At 34.4% G+C, this 18,261-nt stretch overlaps 1 protein-coding gene across 1 annotated transcript in view; it reads left to right on the top strand.

Annotated features, from left to right (window-relative positions):
• Window positions 1-18,261, top strand: part of LOC123693675 (nesprin-1-like) — a 143,640-nt gene that overhangs the window by 35,772 nt on the left and 89,607 nt on the right. The window contains exons 2-14 of the mRNA XM_045638869.1: window positions 1,728-1,789; window positions 2,216-2,311; window positions 3,426-3,602; window positions 5,109-5,272; window positions 9,032-9,308; window positions 9,943-11,123; window positions 11,259-11,465; window positions 11,760-11,993; window positions 12,398-12,574; window positions 12,850-13,093; window positions 16,457-16,636; window positions 17,018-17,187; window positions 17,607-17,811. Of these exons, the coding sequence (XP_045494825.1) occupies window positions 1,728-1,789; window positions 2,216-2,311; window positions 3,426-3,602; window positions 5,109-5,272; window positions 9,032-9,308; window positions 9,943-11,123; window positions 11,259-11,465; window positions 11,760-11,993; window positions 12,398-12,574; window positions 12,850-13,093; window positions 16,457-16,636; window positions 17,018-17,187; window positions 17,607-17,811 (3,374 nt within the window). The remainder of the gene's footprint in view (window positions 1-1,727; window positions 1,790-2,215; window positions 2,312-3,425; window positions 3,603-5,108; window positions 5,273-9,031; window positions 9,309-9,942; window positions 11,124-11,258; window positions 11,466-11,759; window positions 11,994-12,397; window positions 12,575-12,849; window positions 13,094-16,456; window positions 16,637-17,017; window positions 17,188-17,606; window positions 17,812-18,261) is intronic.

Genomic DNA, 18,261 nt, shown 5'->3' with positions numbered 1-18,261 from the left:
ATTTACGAGGAAGGGACAAGTAAAGGAAAGCCTCCAGGCTGCATATCGGTCGTACCAGCTCGTACCACCTGCGTGCTCCCAGACACGCCACGTTTAATGATACCATTCTTGATTATTGCTAATAAAATATCCAGTAAATAATGGGATTTGTTTCAAATAGAGCCAATATTTATCTTCCTGGAGCATGTGAAATGGAAATAATACGAGCATTTGTTTGATAGGTACTTGGTAATTTTTACGTTATGCTTTTTTGTTCTGTCCTTCTGCTCCCCATAAACCCGAACCATATACTCTAGGTATCCTAGTTTCTTGCGTGGTGATGTCTTTCGTGGAAATGTGCGTTTTATGTACGTTGTGTTATTATTTTGGAAATAATGTCGTGTTTAATTTAAGGATGGATAAGTTTCTGGACGATAAATTCTAATATAACGCATATACCTACTTAGGACGTCTTTTACGAAAGACTAATAATGCTGTTTTTAATAGCAGCATTTTTAGCCTAAGCAGTACTAATTTATCTTTGAGGATGATTAAACAGTTATAACAAATTAAATCTTATGGACAGCGTAAATTTGACAAAATTGATACATTATATTATGCAACAACAATCGTTGCATAACAAATCAACTGCAATGACTATAAACAGCGAAGTCTATGAACTCATGAACTCAAAATAGAGCTTATAGCACCAAATCGACTCGCACTTATTCCTGACATTTGGCAGTTGAATGAAACACAATTGGTGCACTGAACTTGGCTTATACTCACGTGAATCACAAAATCAAGGGCTAAATAAATTTGGACGTGAGTGGATATCGGAAAATAACGATAACGTAATTTCAAGATCAATGCTAAATAGCGCGTGGGCGTGTTTACTTTTAGAAGGGAGTTGTTAGAATAATACAGATATTTGGTTCAAGTGGGACATCCTGAGATTGCGTAACTGAAGCTTTTTATAGATTTTCGTTGGCAATTATTGTTGATATAGATGCTAATTTTTTGTTTGGGGGTTTTGGGGTCAGATTGTAAATAATATTTTTGTATCAGAGCTTTTCGACACAGATAAAATAAACAAGTCTCAAAGCATTTAAACACGAGTAAATTGAAAGTTAGTTAAGTTAGGTCAGGTTCCTGGTTTTTTTTTTAAATCGAATAATGTTCATTCCTAGTTGTAGCGTGTCATGTCTTCTGTGATAAACAAACATGGTTTAGTTTTAAGTGTACAAATGGAACAGAAGCTTGATAAATGCAGTAACTGGCGTCATCCTATTGGCAAACAATTCTGTTGTTTATTGCATTATCTTACAGGTGGATTTCACGCTCAATTTAATGTTATATATTTGATAGAGACGTTGGAGGTTGATTTTAGAGATTTATGAACCAATTTAGGTATGACTAGATATTACAATGGTTGTAGAGATAACTTGTGAATTTTTGAATGTCTGAGTAATAGGTGTAGTTAAAATAGCGTTCATTGTCAGTCTTGTTACAGTTCTTAGTTCGAAAATTACAATTAGGTTATTGTTAAAGTATATCATAATAAATTATGTTACCTACATACTTATACTTTAAGTACTAGATACTTATCTAAACGTATCTTCGTTAAATGTTCTGTGGAATTATGACCTCGAAGTTTATAAAATTCGATGCAAAAGATGCAATAGGTATTAAAAATAATGATAGGTATTTTTGAATACAATGATGAATGTGATTTTTTCTTGTTACAGATGAACAGGAAAGAGTACAAAAGAAGACGTTTGTTAATTGGATCAATTCACACTTATCGAAGGTGAGCCGATAAACATTATACATTTCGTTTGTCCTGTAATACCTATTAGAGAACCTGAATCTACACAATAAATTTCACAACCTTTAGACAAGCTTAGACCACCACGCATTGATTACCTAAATTTTTATTTATTAAAAGATCTACCTATATTTCTTAGATGCCTCATCTGACCAAAGGAAGGCTTTCCTTATTACTGTTTCAGTAATATCCTGTAATTAAATTATTGTCAATCAAATTACCAAGAATAACTTGCAGTTATTTAAATTGATAGAATATATGATTTTGTGTGAGCAGAACTTCTAATACTATTCTTCCTTAATTTGTTTGTTGTAAGGAATTTTAAATTCTATTCCTTTTTAAATGGACTTCGAAATGAAAACCAATTTAATAATGTCCGTATTTGTACTAAAATATTATTTTTTACAGAGAATACCTCCTATGCGAATTGACGACCTAATCTACGACTTACGAGATGGAACTAAGTTATTGGCCTTACTTGAAGTTCTATCAGGAGAGAAGCTGGTATGTATTACATGTTAATTAAATAATTAAAGGTAAAATTTCATTCGAATTATATTAACTATTTTGGCGAAAGATCTTTCTCTTTCTGTCTGGTACAATATTTTAAATCCGAGGTAGCTGAACCTATTTGTATGAAAAATTCTGACCTAAACAAAAATGTTTCTTGTGTCTTAACGAATTATGAAATTTTGATATGCATATAATACCATGACCTATGTAAATAATTTAGTTCTTAAACGAAACCTTAGCTTGAGGATAGTATTTCTACAATTTTAAATAGCGAAGTAGTAGGTACAATTATCTAAGAAAACACGTGAACCTCCTAAGCTGTTTACATTGTGAGGCTGCCCTGCAATGTGTCCAGTATCCACACTTAAATAAAATAAACCCACATCTCATTATGTGCTTATATTTCTTTTCTAATATTACACGTAAGCTGATCGCTAATAATCAGATCGGAACTTGTTATTGGATTCCACTAAAACCAAGGCCTTTTAGCTCTAAAACCAGACTATTATGTTTTAAGACTTCGCATCCTATTTGATTTATAACGTTTTTATGTGTTTTATTTGATTAGAGGTTGCTCTTATGTATCTTGGTCGAAATTCTTATCTTTATTGTAGTTAATGAATAAATTATAATTACAAATATCACGGTCATTTAAGGTTTACTCTAACACTTCTATAGACATGTGAGATATTACGAGATCTTATGAAATGTAAGGTTTTTGTGAAAGGTTGTTATTTTATTGTGGTGGTGGTTTATTTTGGTTGTCTGGTTTAATTTAGATGAAACTTGCTAGATAAAAACTATGAATATTATTACAAGCCATGGATTGACCGGATCCACAACATTCCACAGGGATTTGTCATCTATGACGCTAGCAAAATAACTCATAAACAGGAAGTCATCTGCATTTCACTTTTTCCAGCTGTGCTTTATGTATCAATGAACTTTTACACCACTGAGAGTCGAAAGATTTCTTACAAAACTTAAGATGTTACATCGCAGTATAAGAAAAGCTGGATCCTGTATGTTCGTTTGACGATTTGACAATTTACCCATATTGCTTACCCTGTATAATAAATTATTCAATTACATTATATTTCCAAAGCCCATGGAGCGTGGCCGAGTCCTCCGCAGGCCGCACTTCCTATCCAACGCAAACACAGCACTCCGCTTCCTCGCGGGCAAGCGGATCAAACTGGTCAACATCAACGCAGCAGACCTGGTGGACGGGAGACCGGCTGTCGTCCTTGGTCTCATCTGGACTATTATATTGTACTTCCAGGTATGGTAATTGGTAGATGGTTGTGGGGACAGTGGCGTAGCAATTTTTAACGTCATCATTAAGTATACATTTTTTTATGTGGTTAATAGGTAGAATTTCACCTATAGACCTAATGTTATTATTAAAGAAGAGTAAGTACTTATATGTTATCATTTTTTGCAATTTTATCTGGTGTCGAAATACATTTGAGTAACATCTGTAGGTAGTCAGTTGAAAAGTACTTTACCGTGTAATACGTTAACAATTACTTATAGAAACAATAGTCGATAATCACAACATTTAAGACGTCATTCATTCATAAATCTACAATAGGTACCTTTATTTAAGTCATCATTGTTACGCCATTGTTTCAGTCATAAACATATTTTTAAATTTTCAGTAGAAATAAAAACTCATAGGAAGTAGTAATAGAATTAGCAATAACTAATTAGCATTAAACAGTTTTTTATCACACTAATTGGGAGTGGGAATTTTTGGGAGTATAAGAAGTGCTACTCTCACGTTTAGCAAAATGAATTTCGCATTTGTCAAATATACAGAAATTACATATGCACTAATATAAACACGACCCTCTTTGTAATTCTAGAAAGTAAATATAAAAGAGATAGAACACAGTGTGATACAGCACTAAAGCGAGCCATATTAAGTGAGAATACGTTTAGATTTTCCATTTTCTAACTCTATACAATCATAATGCTTTGAACATGGATTTGAACAGGATTAAAACTTAATGCTTTGGACAATATTTCTATCATTTCCCTCTAAACTACAGCTTAAACAATCTCTGCTTTTCAAAATTTCCTTAATAATTTTAACCATAAATTGGTCTATTCTCATTTTAATTGGCTTGAATACAATTTGTTTGCGCAAGCTTCGTTCAATAAATTGGACCCACAGGACAGAGGACTTCAGGTGGGTTAAGCAAGCATAGGACGAATTTGCACGTTAATCTTTAGTGCTTTTTTACGTGGCACTTTCTTCAATTATCTTTTTCTATCTATAGCTTTCTTTTTTCATATAAAATCCAACAAATTAGCGTCATATTTTTTTTATTAATTATATTTTTTACTTTACTTACTGTACTTACTGAGAGTTTAATTACGCGTTTATTTAATTTGGCTTGCATTTTGGTTTGCGATTTTAATTTTGAGTGATTTTAAAATATTATGAGTAAATAATGATCCATGATAAACACGTACGTCACACAGTGTTTTATCAGTGGTTTTAGAAATAGCACTATAATATAGTTAGAAAAACTTACAATAAAATACAAAAAAAAACTTTTTACGATGTACAAAAGGTCGATTTTAATTTGCAATCATTTGGAGATCACATTACTGCACGAAGGATTGATTTAAGTACTTACCAGAATTCTGTAGTAAACACAACTTTAGCAAAAAAATGGCAATTTAAATATTTAATCATAAAAATCTATGCAAAAAAAGCTTCGTAAAAGTCCTACTGCTTATGAAAAGGTTAAATTAATTCTCTATATTGGTACACCAGATTGAAGAGAACAGTCGCGCGCTCGAATATCTCGGCGGGTCAAGGTGTGCGTCCGTCATGTCGCAGGAGTCTGGTGCGGCCACTCCGACCCATAGAGCTGAAGATCGGTGGAAGCAGGGCGCTAAGAAGACCCTGCTGCAGTGGGTGGCTAATGCGCTGCCGAAGTAAGTGTTTAGTTTTGTTTAGAGAAGTAATCTCCATAACGGTGGTCAGTGATGTTAAAAGTAGGTCTATAAAACGGCTGGTGTAAAGCCTATTTTTTGAGCTCCATTGCAAACCCATGCAAAACCTAAAAAGTTATATAAGACTTAGTTAAGTGAGCTTACTGAATAATTATAATTAAAACTTAAAAGTACTACTAATGCCGGTACTATTCCGATCAGCATATTATAGCATTTCTCCAAATATTACGACATTTCCAAACTTGCTTTTTCGCTAGAGAAAAATAAGTTATCTACCTACTATAGAAAATAATAAACTGTTTAATCAAATCGATCGATATTAAGGTGTTATTGTGCGACATTCTGAGATTCTCAGGAATGCCCATATGTTCCACCTGACGTGGTTCTGTCGGGAGACAATGGGTGACGTGAAACGATTTTAAAATGACTTTGCGTGTATGATTGTAAATTGCTATTTTTTAGTGTCAACTTCTAGGACAAGAGTAGGTATAATTTTTACTTGAATTATTTCCTTTTGTTAAATATCTAAGAGTTAAGTTAGTCAAACAATTATCGTCATGAAAAAGTAATATAAAGTAGTCGCTGGAACAGTTTAAATTTAGAAATATTTTATATCGAGCTGACGTCTGTAAAGCTAGAAAGGTCAAGTCAGCAGAATCACTCGTATTATATCTCAAAATTTAGTGCTCATTTAGTGCTAATTTAGTGCTGATAACAGATATTTGGTGCTGTGATAGGAGGACTAAAAATGAGAACACTGCTAACTTTTCATTAAGCTAGCAGTGTACCATTCGTGACCACGCTATGATACAGTTGGAGCGAGGGGCACATCTGCTAATAATTTAGTGCTCAATTAGTGCTGCCTGTACAAGCAAACAGATATTTCAAAAAAAAAAAAATTATCAGTTATTAAAAATGAGAACACTGCTAACTTTTCATTAAGCTAGCAGTGTACCATTCGTAACCGCGCTATGATACAGTTAGAGCGAGGGGCACATCTGCTAATAATTTAGTGCTCAATTAGTGCTGCCTGTACAAGCAAACAGATTTTTCAAAAAAAGAATTTTTTTTTTCAGTTTTTAAGTATACATAACTGCGGATATAACGATATGAGCAATCATAGAGCTGAAAGATCACTTTAGAATCGGTAGTGATGAAATTGAATATAGTTACTAATTAGTGCTCAATTAATGCTACCGGTAAACCCAGAAAAATTACAAAAAAAAAAACATTTTTCAACTGCTCGCTAAGAAAATCGAAGATTTTCAAAAATAAGGTCAAATCAGCAGAATCACTTGTATTATATTTCAAAATTTAGTGCTCATTTAGTGCTAATTTAGTGCTGGTAACAGATATTTGGTGCTGTGATAGGAGAACTAAAAATGAGAACACTGCTAACTTTTCATTAAGCTAGCAGTGTACCATTTGTGACCGCGCTATGATACAGTTGGAGCGAGGGGAGCAAACATATTTTCATAATTTTTTTTTTTTGATAAATCTGTTTGCTTTTCGATTTTTGAAAATCTTCGATTTTCTTAGCGCGCAGTTGAAAAATGATTTTTTTGTCATTTTTCTGGGTTTACCGGTAGCATTAATTGAGCACTAATTAGTAACTCTAATCAATTTCACCACTACCGATTCTAAACTGACTCTTAAAAACTGAAAAAAAAAAAATTTTTAAAAAAATCTGTTTGCTTGTACAGGCAGCACTAATTGAGCACTAAATTATTAGCAGATGTGCCCCTCGCTCCAACTGTATCATAGCGCGGTCACAAATGGTACACTGCTAGCTTAATGAAAAGTTAGCAGTGTTCTCATTTTTAGTTCTCCTATCACAGCACCAAATATCTGTTACCAGCACTAAATTAGCACTAAATGAGCACTAAATTTTGAAATATAATACAAGTGATTCTGCTGACTTGACCTTTCTAGCTTAACAGACGTATCGAGCTGTAGGCTCAGAACCGAGCGATCTATGTTTTACATTCACCTAATTGTTTCCCAAGTAACTAGTAAGTTACTTTGGCCACACCCCGGACACTCCATACAAAATTATAGTTTTGACAGTCACACTGTAGAGACTGCAAATGTGTGTGTAAACTCTTTATGGTTGGCACATTTGTGACTAGCGTAAAAAAAAATTCGCGTTTTTCTGATGAAATACATCCGTAAACAGCACTATATCTAACCATTTTCTACGAAAAACGATAATCACAAATCCAAAATAATAAAATTGCTTTAAGTCAATTTGATTAATGTTGTCAATCTTCGTTGCGTTTCGTCTAAAGACGTCGTTGGTATCGTCCTTGCGGGGAAATGGGTACCATAAGGGTCTCAGCACACATATCGGATCGGAAAGGGATCGTAACCGTATCGCCTCGAGCCGTTCAGAATGGTTTGTATCAAACTCCCTACTGCAACGCACACTAATCGGAATAGTAACGTAATCGCCTCTCCTCGGAACAGGCTCCGAACTTGCAATTCCAGCGCTAACGGCTCATCGTCCCCGCGCTTACGTCTCTCCGTCCACGCGCTTACGTGTCTGCCTGCTTCGACTTGCCGTACTTACCGTTTTTAGGCGTAACGCCGGTGTCGCCTAGCCGTAGCCGAGTTGACGTACAGGCGCTGCTGATACGCTTTCGTCACGTGCATACGGTAGGTTGACGCCTGGTTGACAGCGAGGCGAAAGGCATTACGGTTACGATCCCTTTCCGATCCCATATGTGTGCTGAGACCTTAACATGTCTGATCGTGCGGGGTGAGGTAAGTGTTTAATTTTGGCGATAGGCGGAGAGTGTCCGTTCTGTAGCGTTTAGCTACTATTATGTATTCTGTGCTTTGGCTACAAGAAAACAATAGATGCTTAAAATTAATCGCATGTCACTCGCATCAAAAATACGTGAAGTGCATAGTTAAATAATTATAATCGTTTCTATTGCTATGCCAAAATTAAGGCCAAAATGATATCAAAATCTAAATAAAACTTCCAAATTTATATAATTGGACAAAAAAATAGGTTACCTACTCAAAGCGTTTGTTTGGAATCGAATATCTATAGTTGTATCATAGTTTATATCTATAGTTTTATAGATATAAGTATTTTTCATAATATAGAAAGCGGGAATATATCTTTAGGTATAATTCATTTCGCTGCCTGTCCAAGGTTAATTTACTAATCTGTCTGAAGCCGAAGTGAAATCCTTGTGAGTCATATCACATCCATTTATGTGTCAATCAATACGTTGATTAATGAATAGTTCATAGGCTGCTTAATTATTTGATACTATATACGCTATAAATAGAGGTGTATTACGTATTATTTTCTTTTTATAGTTACGCCTAATTACTGCGATTGTTTAATTATAGGAAGAATTGAATTTCCACAGATATCATTAAAAACATATTAAATAAAGGATCCTGTAATGTAATTTTTTATCATAGCTTACCTCTGTGACTATACTAATATTATTAAGTACCTAATTATCGACCTTTACCTGTCACTAAAAATTTCCCGAATCGATTTGCTGACAGATTTTAATAAACGGATAGGATTCTTTTAACCGGGGATTAACCGTAGAGGCTATAAAAGCACCTTCCATTCAGGGGGATTCCCGATTCACAGAAATAAATTTAATAGTTAAAGTAGGTAATGCGTTTTGTACAAGATACCACATATGTGGTGACAAAATACTTACCACACCATATGAATAAATAAATTTATAACCATTCCAATTTCCACAGGGACTCAAACATCCAAGTAACAGATTTCGGTCCGTCCTGGCGCGACGGTATCGCCTTCCTGGCCATCATAGACGCGATCAAGGCGAACCTCATAAACCTCGCCGAAATGAGGAGAAAGACAAACAGACAACGGTTGGAACACGCGTTCGATGTAGCTGAAACGGAACTGGGTATTGCTAGGTTGTTGGATGCTGAAGACGTGGACGTTGATAAGCCAGATGAGAGGTCCATAATGACGTACGTCGCGCAGTTCCTGCATAAATACCCGGAGCCTAAGGTAAATTGCTTCTAAACTTAAAATATTATATATAATATTATGTAGAACAGAGAAGACCAGAATACAATAAAAATCTTCTTCGTAATATTCTGGATAGAAAGAAGTATTTTAGAAGGAACGGTAACATTTTTTTATATTACGCGTTTTACTTATAGTAACAAGTTATTTTAGATAAAATATTTATGCACAGGTAATCTTTTCATAATTGATAATAATAGGCTTATCATTGCTTTACAATGATGTCTTCATAAAATCTGAATAAAACATTCATGATATGAATCTGAATAATTAAAATTATTACATAAGCGTATAATATCTATCAAACCTAGTTTATTGGTTCACATGAATCAATGTACATAATTTTATAGAGATATTTATGACTCTATTTAAATCAAGCAATGAATTTAATTGCGTCCTGCTATATATATGTGTAGGTGCTGACTGCTGACATTATTATTAGGTAACTATTAATTAGAAATATACGGGGTCGATATAAATTCGGATAGGATATTGACGTAGTCGTTATAAATTAGTTAAGTTAGAGAAAAATATTTCTATTCAGCATCTGTTTTTTTAATGAAATGACTGTTAAATTTCACATCGTTTAATTAGTTAACTTACCTGTTATTTTTAGACAACTGGTCCCGACGCCGTAGCAGCGGTACAAGAAGAATATGAATTGCTCAGAGCGTGGCTGTCTGAGCGTGTTACCACTATCCAACGACAATACGATTCCAGAACACTATCCAGAAACTACCATGACTATCTCCTGGCCGAGACAGAAAGACTGGCCCGTGAACCATTGTACAGGAAACTAGAGAAACTCATGTACACACAGAGTCTCGTCGCCATCGCCCCAAGTTCCTGGAGAGAGCTCGTATCACTCTGGATAGAACTTGAAAGACTTCACAGAAAGTGGCTCTGGCTACTTGATTCAGAACTACCTGGAGACTTCCGTGTCGTTGGTGAATGGCTTGCCCGTGCCGAGTATCTTTTGTATTTCGACGAAATACCGACTGCCCTAGACGAAAGAACCGCTGCAATCATCAGCGAAAAACTCGAAGAACATACAAGATTCTTCGCTGATCTACCAGACGTCATTGAACGTTTCGAAGCCGCATTGAGGTCGCCGGATGCATCCCAAATCCCCCCAGAAAGACTGCAAAACATGAAGGAGCGCTTACAGACCGTCAGTCTTAATGCTCCCCAAAGAAAAGCGAGATTGAAGTATCTCGAACACAAATGCTGTATCGTGGCTTTCACGGAATTAACGAAGGCTAAATTAGCCGCATGGACCGGTAAATACGGTCGCATCGATCACGTACGTGCCTTATTAGAAGATTATGATAATTTCGTCATTAAGAATAAGATATTCCAAGAATTCGATAGAGCTTACGTTGATATAAAGCAAGTAGCAGAAGAGTATAAGAGAGTGTGTGAAGTTGATAGGACTGAAGCGAGAGAGATTGATGCGTTCTTACGTGATGTGTCTGAGACGTGGAGACGAGTGGCATCTGATGTGAGGTGCGCTCGAAGTGTGCTTGAAGAAGTGATTGCCCATTGGGAAAGATGGACATCGATATCAGACCAATTCACTACATGGTTGGACAAAGCGCAGCACATGCTGCGAGTTTCAGAAGACGAGAGACTAGAATTCTTCCAAGACTTAACTGTGTGGAAAGAGAAACATCAGCTATTAGGAGATGCTGCCGGTTTCCTAGTAGCTACTTGTACAGAAGAACACAGTTCAGAAATCAAGAGAAAATATGTTGAAATTACTGAAAGATGGGAGCGTATATGGGAGGAAGCAGAACGGTGAGTTTTCTGTTTAACCTATTTAATGTTAATTAGTAGAAATTATGTACACAAACAAAAATGCATAACTACAGTGTAGGTAATATGTATATAAATATGCAATTATAAATTCAAATTAATTATATATTTTTTTAGCTATGTCCGTGGTGGAGATGCTCTCCGTCACCGCCGTGAGCTTGCAAATGGAATCCAAACCTTGGACTCATGGTTAACAGCAGCAGACAATTTGCTTTCCCGCCAACCCCGAGCAAATACTACAAGTATTCAAGCATACATCGATCAATTATTACAGTTGAACTCTGAAATTGAACAACACGAGGAATTGTTCAAATCCATCAGCAGGTAAATGGTCTTACCAGTTACAATTTAATTAATTAAAAATGAATAACACTTACCTAGTTTTCGTAGGTATAAAAATTAACAACTACAGTTTCACCAACCACCATGTTTCTTATAAATGTTTTATTCGTCATATTTGAATAAAAAATTTACCTGTGTGTTTGTAACCTAAATCTTCGGCACATTGGCCCATTTTTCGTAGATCAATGGCAAGTTTGTTTATCTATGGATAATATTGCCAGGTTCTATTTTTAAATGTCCTCATTTAAATTCCGTGTTCTTTATTTATTTTTACAGGACGTTCCAAAATGCAATTGCTGAACTTCCACGTGATGAAGTGGAATCCAACATGTCTAAACTTAAGCAGCAGAAAGAAGCGTTAGTCAGAGTTCGAGCTACAGTACCAGTTAAATTACATCAATATAGGCAATTGCTGGTGCAACATGAATCTCTTGAAACGGGACAAAAGGAAATTGGACAGTGGTTGGACAAAGCTGAAGAGGCTTTGCGTACAACCACAGAAACTAGACGGTAAGTTTGTATAATAGCTATGTCAAACAGGACCTCTATCATGAACCTCTGTTCATTTAATGTTTTACCATTACGAAATAAAATAATTAAAAAAATTGTATTACTATTTGTTGCAAAAACTATTATGAAGCAAGGCAATTACAAGTGATAACTGCGTTAAAAACAACCGACTTCAAACTTGCACTTGCAAAAATGCCCATAAAATAAAAACTACTGGGCCTATCCGAATAAAATTTTTATGGGACTAATTCGACACCATCCCGCATCGAACAAAAAAAGAATCACGTAAATCGGTTCAGAAACCTCGGAGTAATCGGTGTACATACATAAAAAAAAACATACCGGCCGAATTGATAACCTCATCCTTTTTTTGAAGTCGGTTAAAAATGTTTTTCCTTTTACAGTGAAGTAATAGAAGAAACGTATGAGATTCACCGTACATTCTTCTCAAGAACCACATACTACCGATCAATGTTGGAAAGCAAAAACAAAGTCTTCCAAAACATCGTCAAAGCTGCGGACACTGACAAGAGTGCCGATGTCTCAGATCAACTAACGCTTATGCGGGATCTCAATGAAAGGTAATTTTCTTAACATTATATGCTTATTTGAGTAGTTGCATTCGTTTTTTTTTACAAATTTATAAGCGATGATTAGTAATTTGAAACTAAATAACGCTACTATGTAAATAAAAAATGGGAAGTGGAAAAAAATATAATTAAGAAATGTGATCTTCAGCATTGAAACAATTTATTAGAACAAGATTATTAATATTATAAATATATTTAAATGGAAATACGTACATATAATACTACTTATACAATAATAACTACTAATACTACGAATACTACTTTAGGTTCGCACACGTGTCATCGGAAGCTACAAGACGCGAGGCTGAACTTCAACGCCTAGTCCGCGCTTGGGAAGAATTTGAAAACAAGAAACGCGTGGTGGAAGACTGGGCGTCAAGAGCTGAAGCTCTGCTCGCAGACAACAGAGTGGACAGCAAGCAAGCTTTACACTTACATGAACGGTTCTTCCACGGAGCTGACGAAAGGGCCGTGTCGGAACTGGTCCGGTCTGGACGGGAGCTCGTTGAGGTAAAAAGAAACACTGAAAATAATATTATTGTTACATGTACATAATAGAAAACCAAGTAGAAAACGTTATTATGCAAATATATTCAAAATTGGAGGTAGATTGTTGAGATATGGCAACAGGAAAGCAAATTATTTAAAATGACTTTAAGATTGCGACTGCGAAGCGAAGGAAGGACGAAGGACTTGAATCCATGGTTATGAATAAATTAAAAAAAAAAATTAAAATGTCAATTGTCAAGCGTTTGACATTTTAAATTTCAAAATAAAACATTATTGACAAACAACATTAATATTAAGTTTTTATTTCGTATTTCGTAAATTACTACAATAATATACCTAACATCATGGACGAATATAATCTAAAAGGACTGATAATGGTCATACTAGAGATCGTACCCCGTAATTTCAGACTATTACTAGATGGCGCTCTGATTTGAGCTTATTATTTAATTTGCAGCTTTAAAAGCACCACTAGTGACCAATTTTAGAACTATGGAAACAGCAAACTATCGATTTTCAATTATTACATCTAGAGGGCGTTGTTTTAAAAACTCCGGTGTTTTTGAATTATTTTTATTTTTAGTTAAGAGCGTTCATGCTCTTCACAGGGCTTAGTGCAGAATTACGAATTAGAATTATTAATTTTTTCAAGCGTTGAAATAGTTTTGCTGAAATCATCATATCTGCTGTTTATAAATGTGATACTGTCTTTTAAACTAATAATTTCTTGCTTTATACAATTTAAATCTTACGAAATCCTATTCATAATTGATGATTCTAGTGAGCGCCGCAGCTTTTCCATCTCTTCGGATATAATCTCTCGAATAGAGTCAGCTGATAATGCATTATTATTCACAGCGATAGGGGATTTAAAAGATGTGCCACCTCTACGTGTTGTAATGTTATCAGGACTTCGTTGTAACAATTGAGCGCATGAGCGTACTGGGGTATTTTCAGTATTCAGAGATCTTGACTGATGAGTGGAACATTCAGGGCAAAACCATTTTTTTTTAATTCGCTTGTCAATTGTTTCTTTTTGTCAGTTGGGAACAAACATGCAATATTATGATAATTTCGTTTACAATGAGGGCAAGATAAAATCCCAGCGCTGCCTTCTGTTGTAGCTTTGCAACAGGCAAACTTCATAATGATTGGAAAATTTAAGTAATTAAGAAAAAAAAAATATAGTAATAATATATTTCTGATAATATGACCCCTGTCAGGATCGATCTTCCTACTAACTGTTCTAAGTCCAGTTCACTTTGCACAGAGCTACGAGTGTCTTGTAATTTTTAACGAAATTATGTTTCTTATTGTATCTGGTAAATCGTCACGATAGATGACAATGTTAATTTTATTTGTAACTTTTGTTTTTAATATACCGTCAACCACTTTTATCACTTTTACGCAAAAAGTTTCCGATGTTAATTTTAATAATAAATCGTGATGTATAACGCGTATTCGTCCACAAATCAGATTGTTTTTGATAACTTAAGCACCACCATGGCACCACTAATAAAAACTTCCAACAAGATATACTATTTCAATTAGATTTGAATTTAATTTGTAACCCGCTTGATCAAACACGTACGCTTCACACTGACGTAAGTTTCTCATATATAAAAAAGTACTCTGTGGACGTAAGCGACTGACTGTGTTGGTGTTATCAAGTTTGGGTCGCTGGCTAAGACATGCTGGACATTTCCAAGAAGACTTCTTTTCAGGTAACATGGCATAAAATCTCTTATCGTTGGTTCCAGCGCACTGCAAGTCATACGCTAAAGAACATAGGGAGCATCTAAGGAAGTGAGTACCTTTAATAAGGTTTCGACACCCACTACAAACATTTTTTTTTTGTAAGGTGTTTCTCAATGTTAGCCAGAAGGGCTATTACATTTTAACGCGGACGCGGGGGTGAACTGAAGGTTCACCCTGGTAGCGACATGCACAAGGGCGTCCCCCCTTGACGGGGACCACGAACCTCGGCTTGAGCTGTCGCTTGAGTGGAGGAGGCCAGAAGGGCCCTTATCGGACGGGACTACAAACATTCGACATAGTGATCAGAGTAGTGTATATATATTCTTTATTTTCTGTTAAAAAAAAAATAAAAAAAAAAAAAATAAAAAAAAAAAAATGTCTATATCTTTTTTCTTCTTAATTATTCCCTTGTAAACAGTATAACATATTTATATGAGCAAAAAATACGGCAAAAGAAAAAAAAAATCTAGATGTACGGCGATGATTTGAACCAGCGTCCATCAGTTTATAAGTACGAGACTGACTCAATACAGCTACAGACACTTATACGTCTTACGTTGAAATTTATGCTCTAATTGTTCGAGTAATTCTTAGATAAAAACAGTTCATAGCAGCGTGGTCCGTGAAAAAATAGGCGGTTCATCCTAAGGAGCGCTGGGGCAGTGAACTCTCATAAATAATAATTATTATAATAAAGTTGTGCTCATTCATTTAACAATTAATATATCTTTAATTTAAAATTAAATTTATCGTATACCTAAACTCCAATACGAATATCAAATGCCTATATAAATACGGAATCCAATAAGAGTGAAAGAGAAATTTTGCGACAGTCCTGCGGAGGTCCTGCGCGAAACCGCGATGTTGCCGCATCGCATGACAGCAGCAATTGCGCGCGACGTTGCCAGTTGCCACTCCTATATTATTATAAACAAACAATAAAAATACGCTCGCGAAAGCAAATTCGGGGATTTTCTAATTATTGATTGATAATCATTGAATTCGTTTTGAAATAGCCTGTACTTTATAATTTTTAGTGTTTAAATAGACATTTATAATGTGGTGCTCATTTTTTTTTGTTATGCATTTACTACGCTACTGTATTTTCTTTGTTTTAGTTCAATAATTGAACACCCGTACAATTTTGTCACGAGCCGCCTCTTGCCTTTATAATATTTTACGTTTTATATTTTACGTTATAGTTTACGTTTTTTGCGTATTATATTTTACGTCAAGATACTATTTGGCACATTGATTTTTTTTAGAAGCGACATCTAGTTGAGACAAGAACCATTCAATTATAAAAAAATGCCAAATGATACTGCGAGTGACATCTATCGACTAAATTGGGAACTGAGAAACGAATTACGCTGTTTACTATGGCTATGATAAGTCCTCTAGATATTTATTGGGTCCATGCCTAACATACATTAAATAAGATGATATTCGAATTAAAATATTTTAGCAAAGGTTCCTCTGGTTATTAAAACGTTTTCTTATTTACAAAGTGTTTGCCTAAAAATCAACATCTTAAACTCTTACTGAAAACAAAACATAAATTTATTAACTAACTTTTAACAATAAGTAAACGGTATTTTTTTACAGCTGGTAAACGAACAAGACAGACCAGGCATAGTACGAACTGTAGAAGAGTTACAAAAGAGATGGAAAGACCTTCTAGAACGAGCGCCGCCTCACCTCATGAGGCTGGAATTCAAACTGGATGAAACTGTCTTCCACCACTGCATCAAGGATATTGAAAAGGAAATTGTTTATGAAGAACAAGTAAGTTAAATTTTACTATAAGTTTTAATACTCAGAAATTATTTAATAGTTAATTTTAACACTTAGAAAGGAGGCATTTGATGTCAATTTTGTCGAATTTTATTGTTTTTAATAAGAAAAGTTCTAATGATTCTGAATGATTTGTAGTTTGAAATAGTGTTGTTTTAAAGTTTTGAATTCATAAAACTCAAATTGGTTTAAAAATTAACAATAGAAAGACATGTTATTTCATATTATTAAAAACTCCTGGTTTGTAAACAAATTTCATCTCTTTATTTTATTAAATCAACACATCATTTCAATGTCTTAAAATGTGTAGTAATATATTTCTTCCAGCTATTCAAACAATAAAACTTAAGTGCTAATGTCCCATCCTTCCAGGCGTTCAACCAAAGTGATGATGCAGATGGTATACTGATCAGGAATGAGGAGTACTTCCGCAATCAGGGCAAGGTGATGCAGGTGGAGCACTGTCTGCAGAACTTGAAGAAGATATCCACCAGTTATACACAGCAAACTGGCGATACTAGCTTGGAAGAGGAATTGAGAAGGTGAATATTTGTTTTGTACCTATTTAAAAAAAATATTAGTAAGTACTTGTTATTTGTTGCGTTTACTGATAAGAATTTTGAGTTCCTTACATAAATAAACAATTATACTTAAGTAAATTACGAAATAATCCTTTTTCTTGCAAAAGTAATAGAATTTAAAAGCAAACAAATTAGTCAATATTTCATTAATGTGTACTATATTTTATGTTGCTTTCAGACAATTCTTACAAATGACTAACTTTTTTATTAATTTAACTTGTTTAAAAATCTTTAAAGTATTATTTTATATTTGAAAAAAGTGAGAAATTTGTATAATTATAACAACATTATAACATTAAGTATAAATTAAGTGAATCTACATTGTTATAAGTCTTAAAATTACTTTACTTACTACTTTAATATCCATATCTGTCACCCAGGTGCGAACAACAATGGGAATCAACAGTGCACCGTGTAGAGAACTTCAGGCAACAGTTACAACAGATACCCGCAAAATGGGACGCCTATAGAGAGAAGTTCCGTGAAATGGAACGATGGATGGACCATGTGGATAAGACCATGGATAGTATCGTCAGGGAAGTGGACTCCGCTGAGGCGTTTGAGAGAGAAAAGACTATATTCCAGGTATGTTTAGAATGTTTAGGGGGTAATATAGAAGTTTGTATTGTAATTTTTAAATGAATTTAAATGTTATTGGTAATTTTTGAAAGCAATGAGAGTGTAATAAATAAATAGTAAGTATTAAAATGAATTGCAAGGTCAATTTTAAAATTTGAAGCACTGTATGTTTATTAATTTTAATAGAATACACAAAGAAAAACTATGAATTATTTTGAGAATTGTTTCTCACATATTATTGTTGTGTTTTATTATAATTAGAAATACATGTATGGAACTAGTGGTTTTAGAAATTCCAAAACATACATGTGAAATCATATAAATTTAATTAAGACAAATATTTTATTTTGTTATTGTTATGTCATTGCTTCCTTTGGATAATAGCTACGGGAATTAATGGTAAATATGAATATTCATTCACTTGCTAAATTTTTCACAACATATTTTCTTTCATAC

This window comes from Colias croceus, chromosome 8 (assembly GCF_905220415.1).
Source record: "Colias croceus chromosome 8, ilColCroc2.1".
Lineage (NCBI taxonomy): Eukaryota > Metazoa > Arthropoda > Insecta > Lepidoptera > Pieridae > Colias > Colias croceus.
Note: the sequence above shows the minus strand (reverse complement) of the source record. Positions and strands in the feature narration are given on the sequence as shown.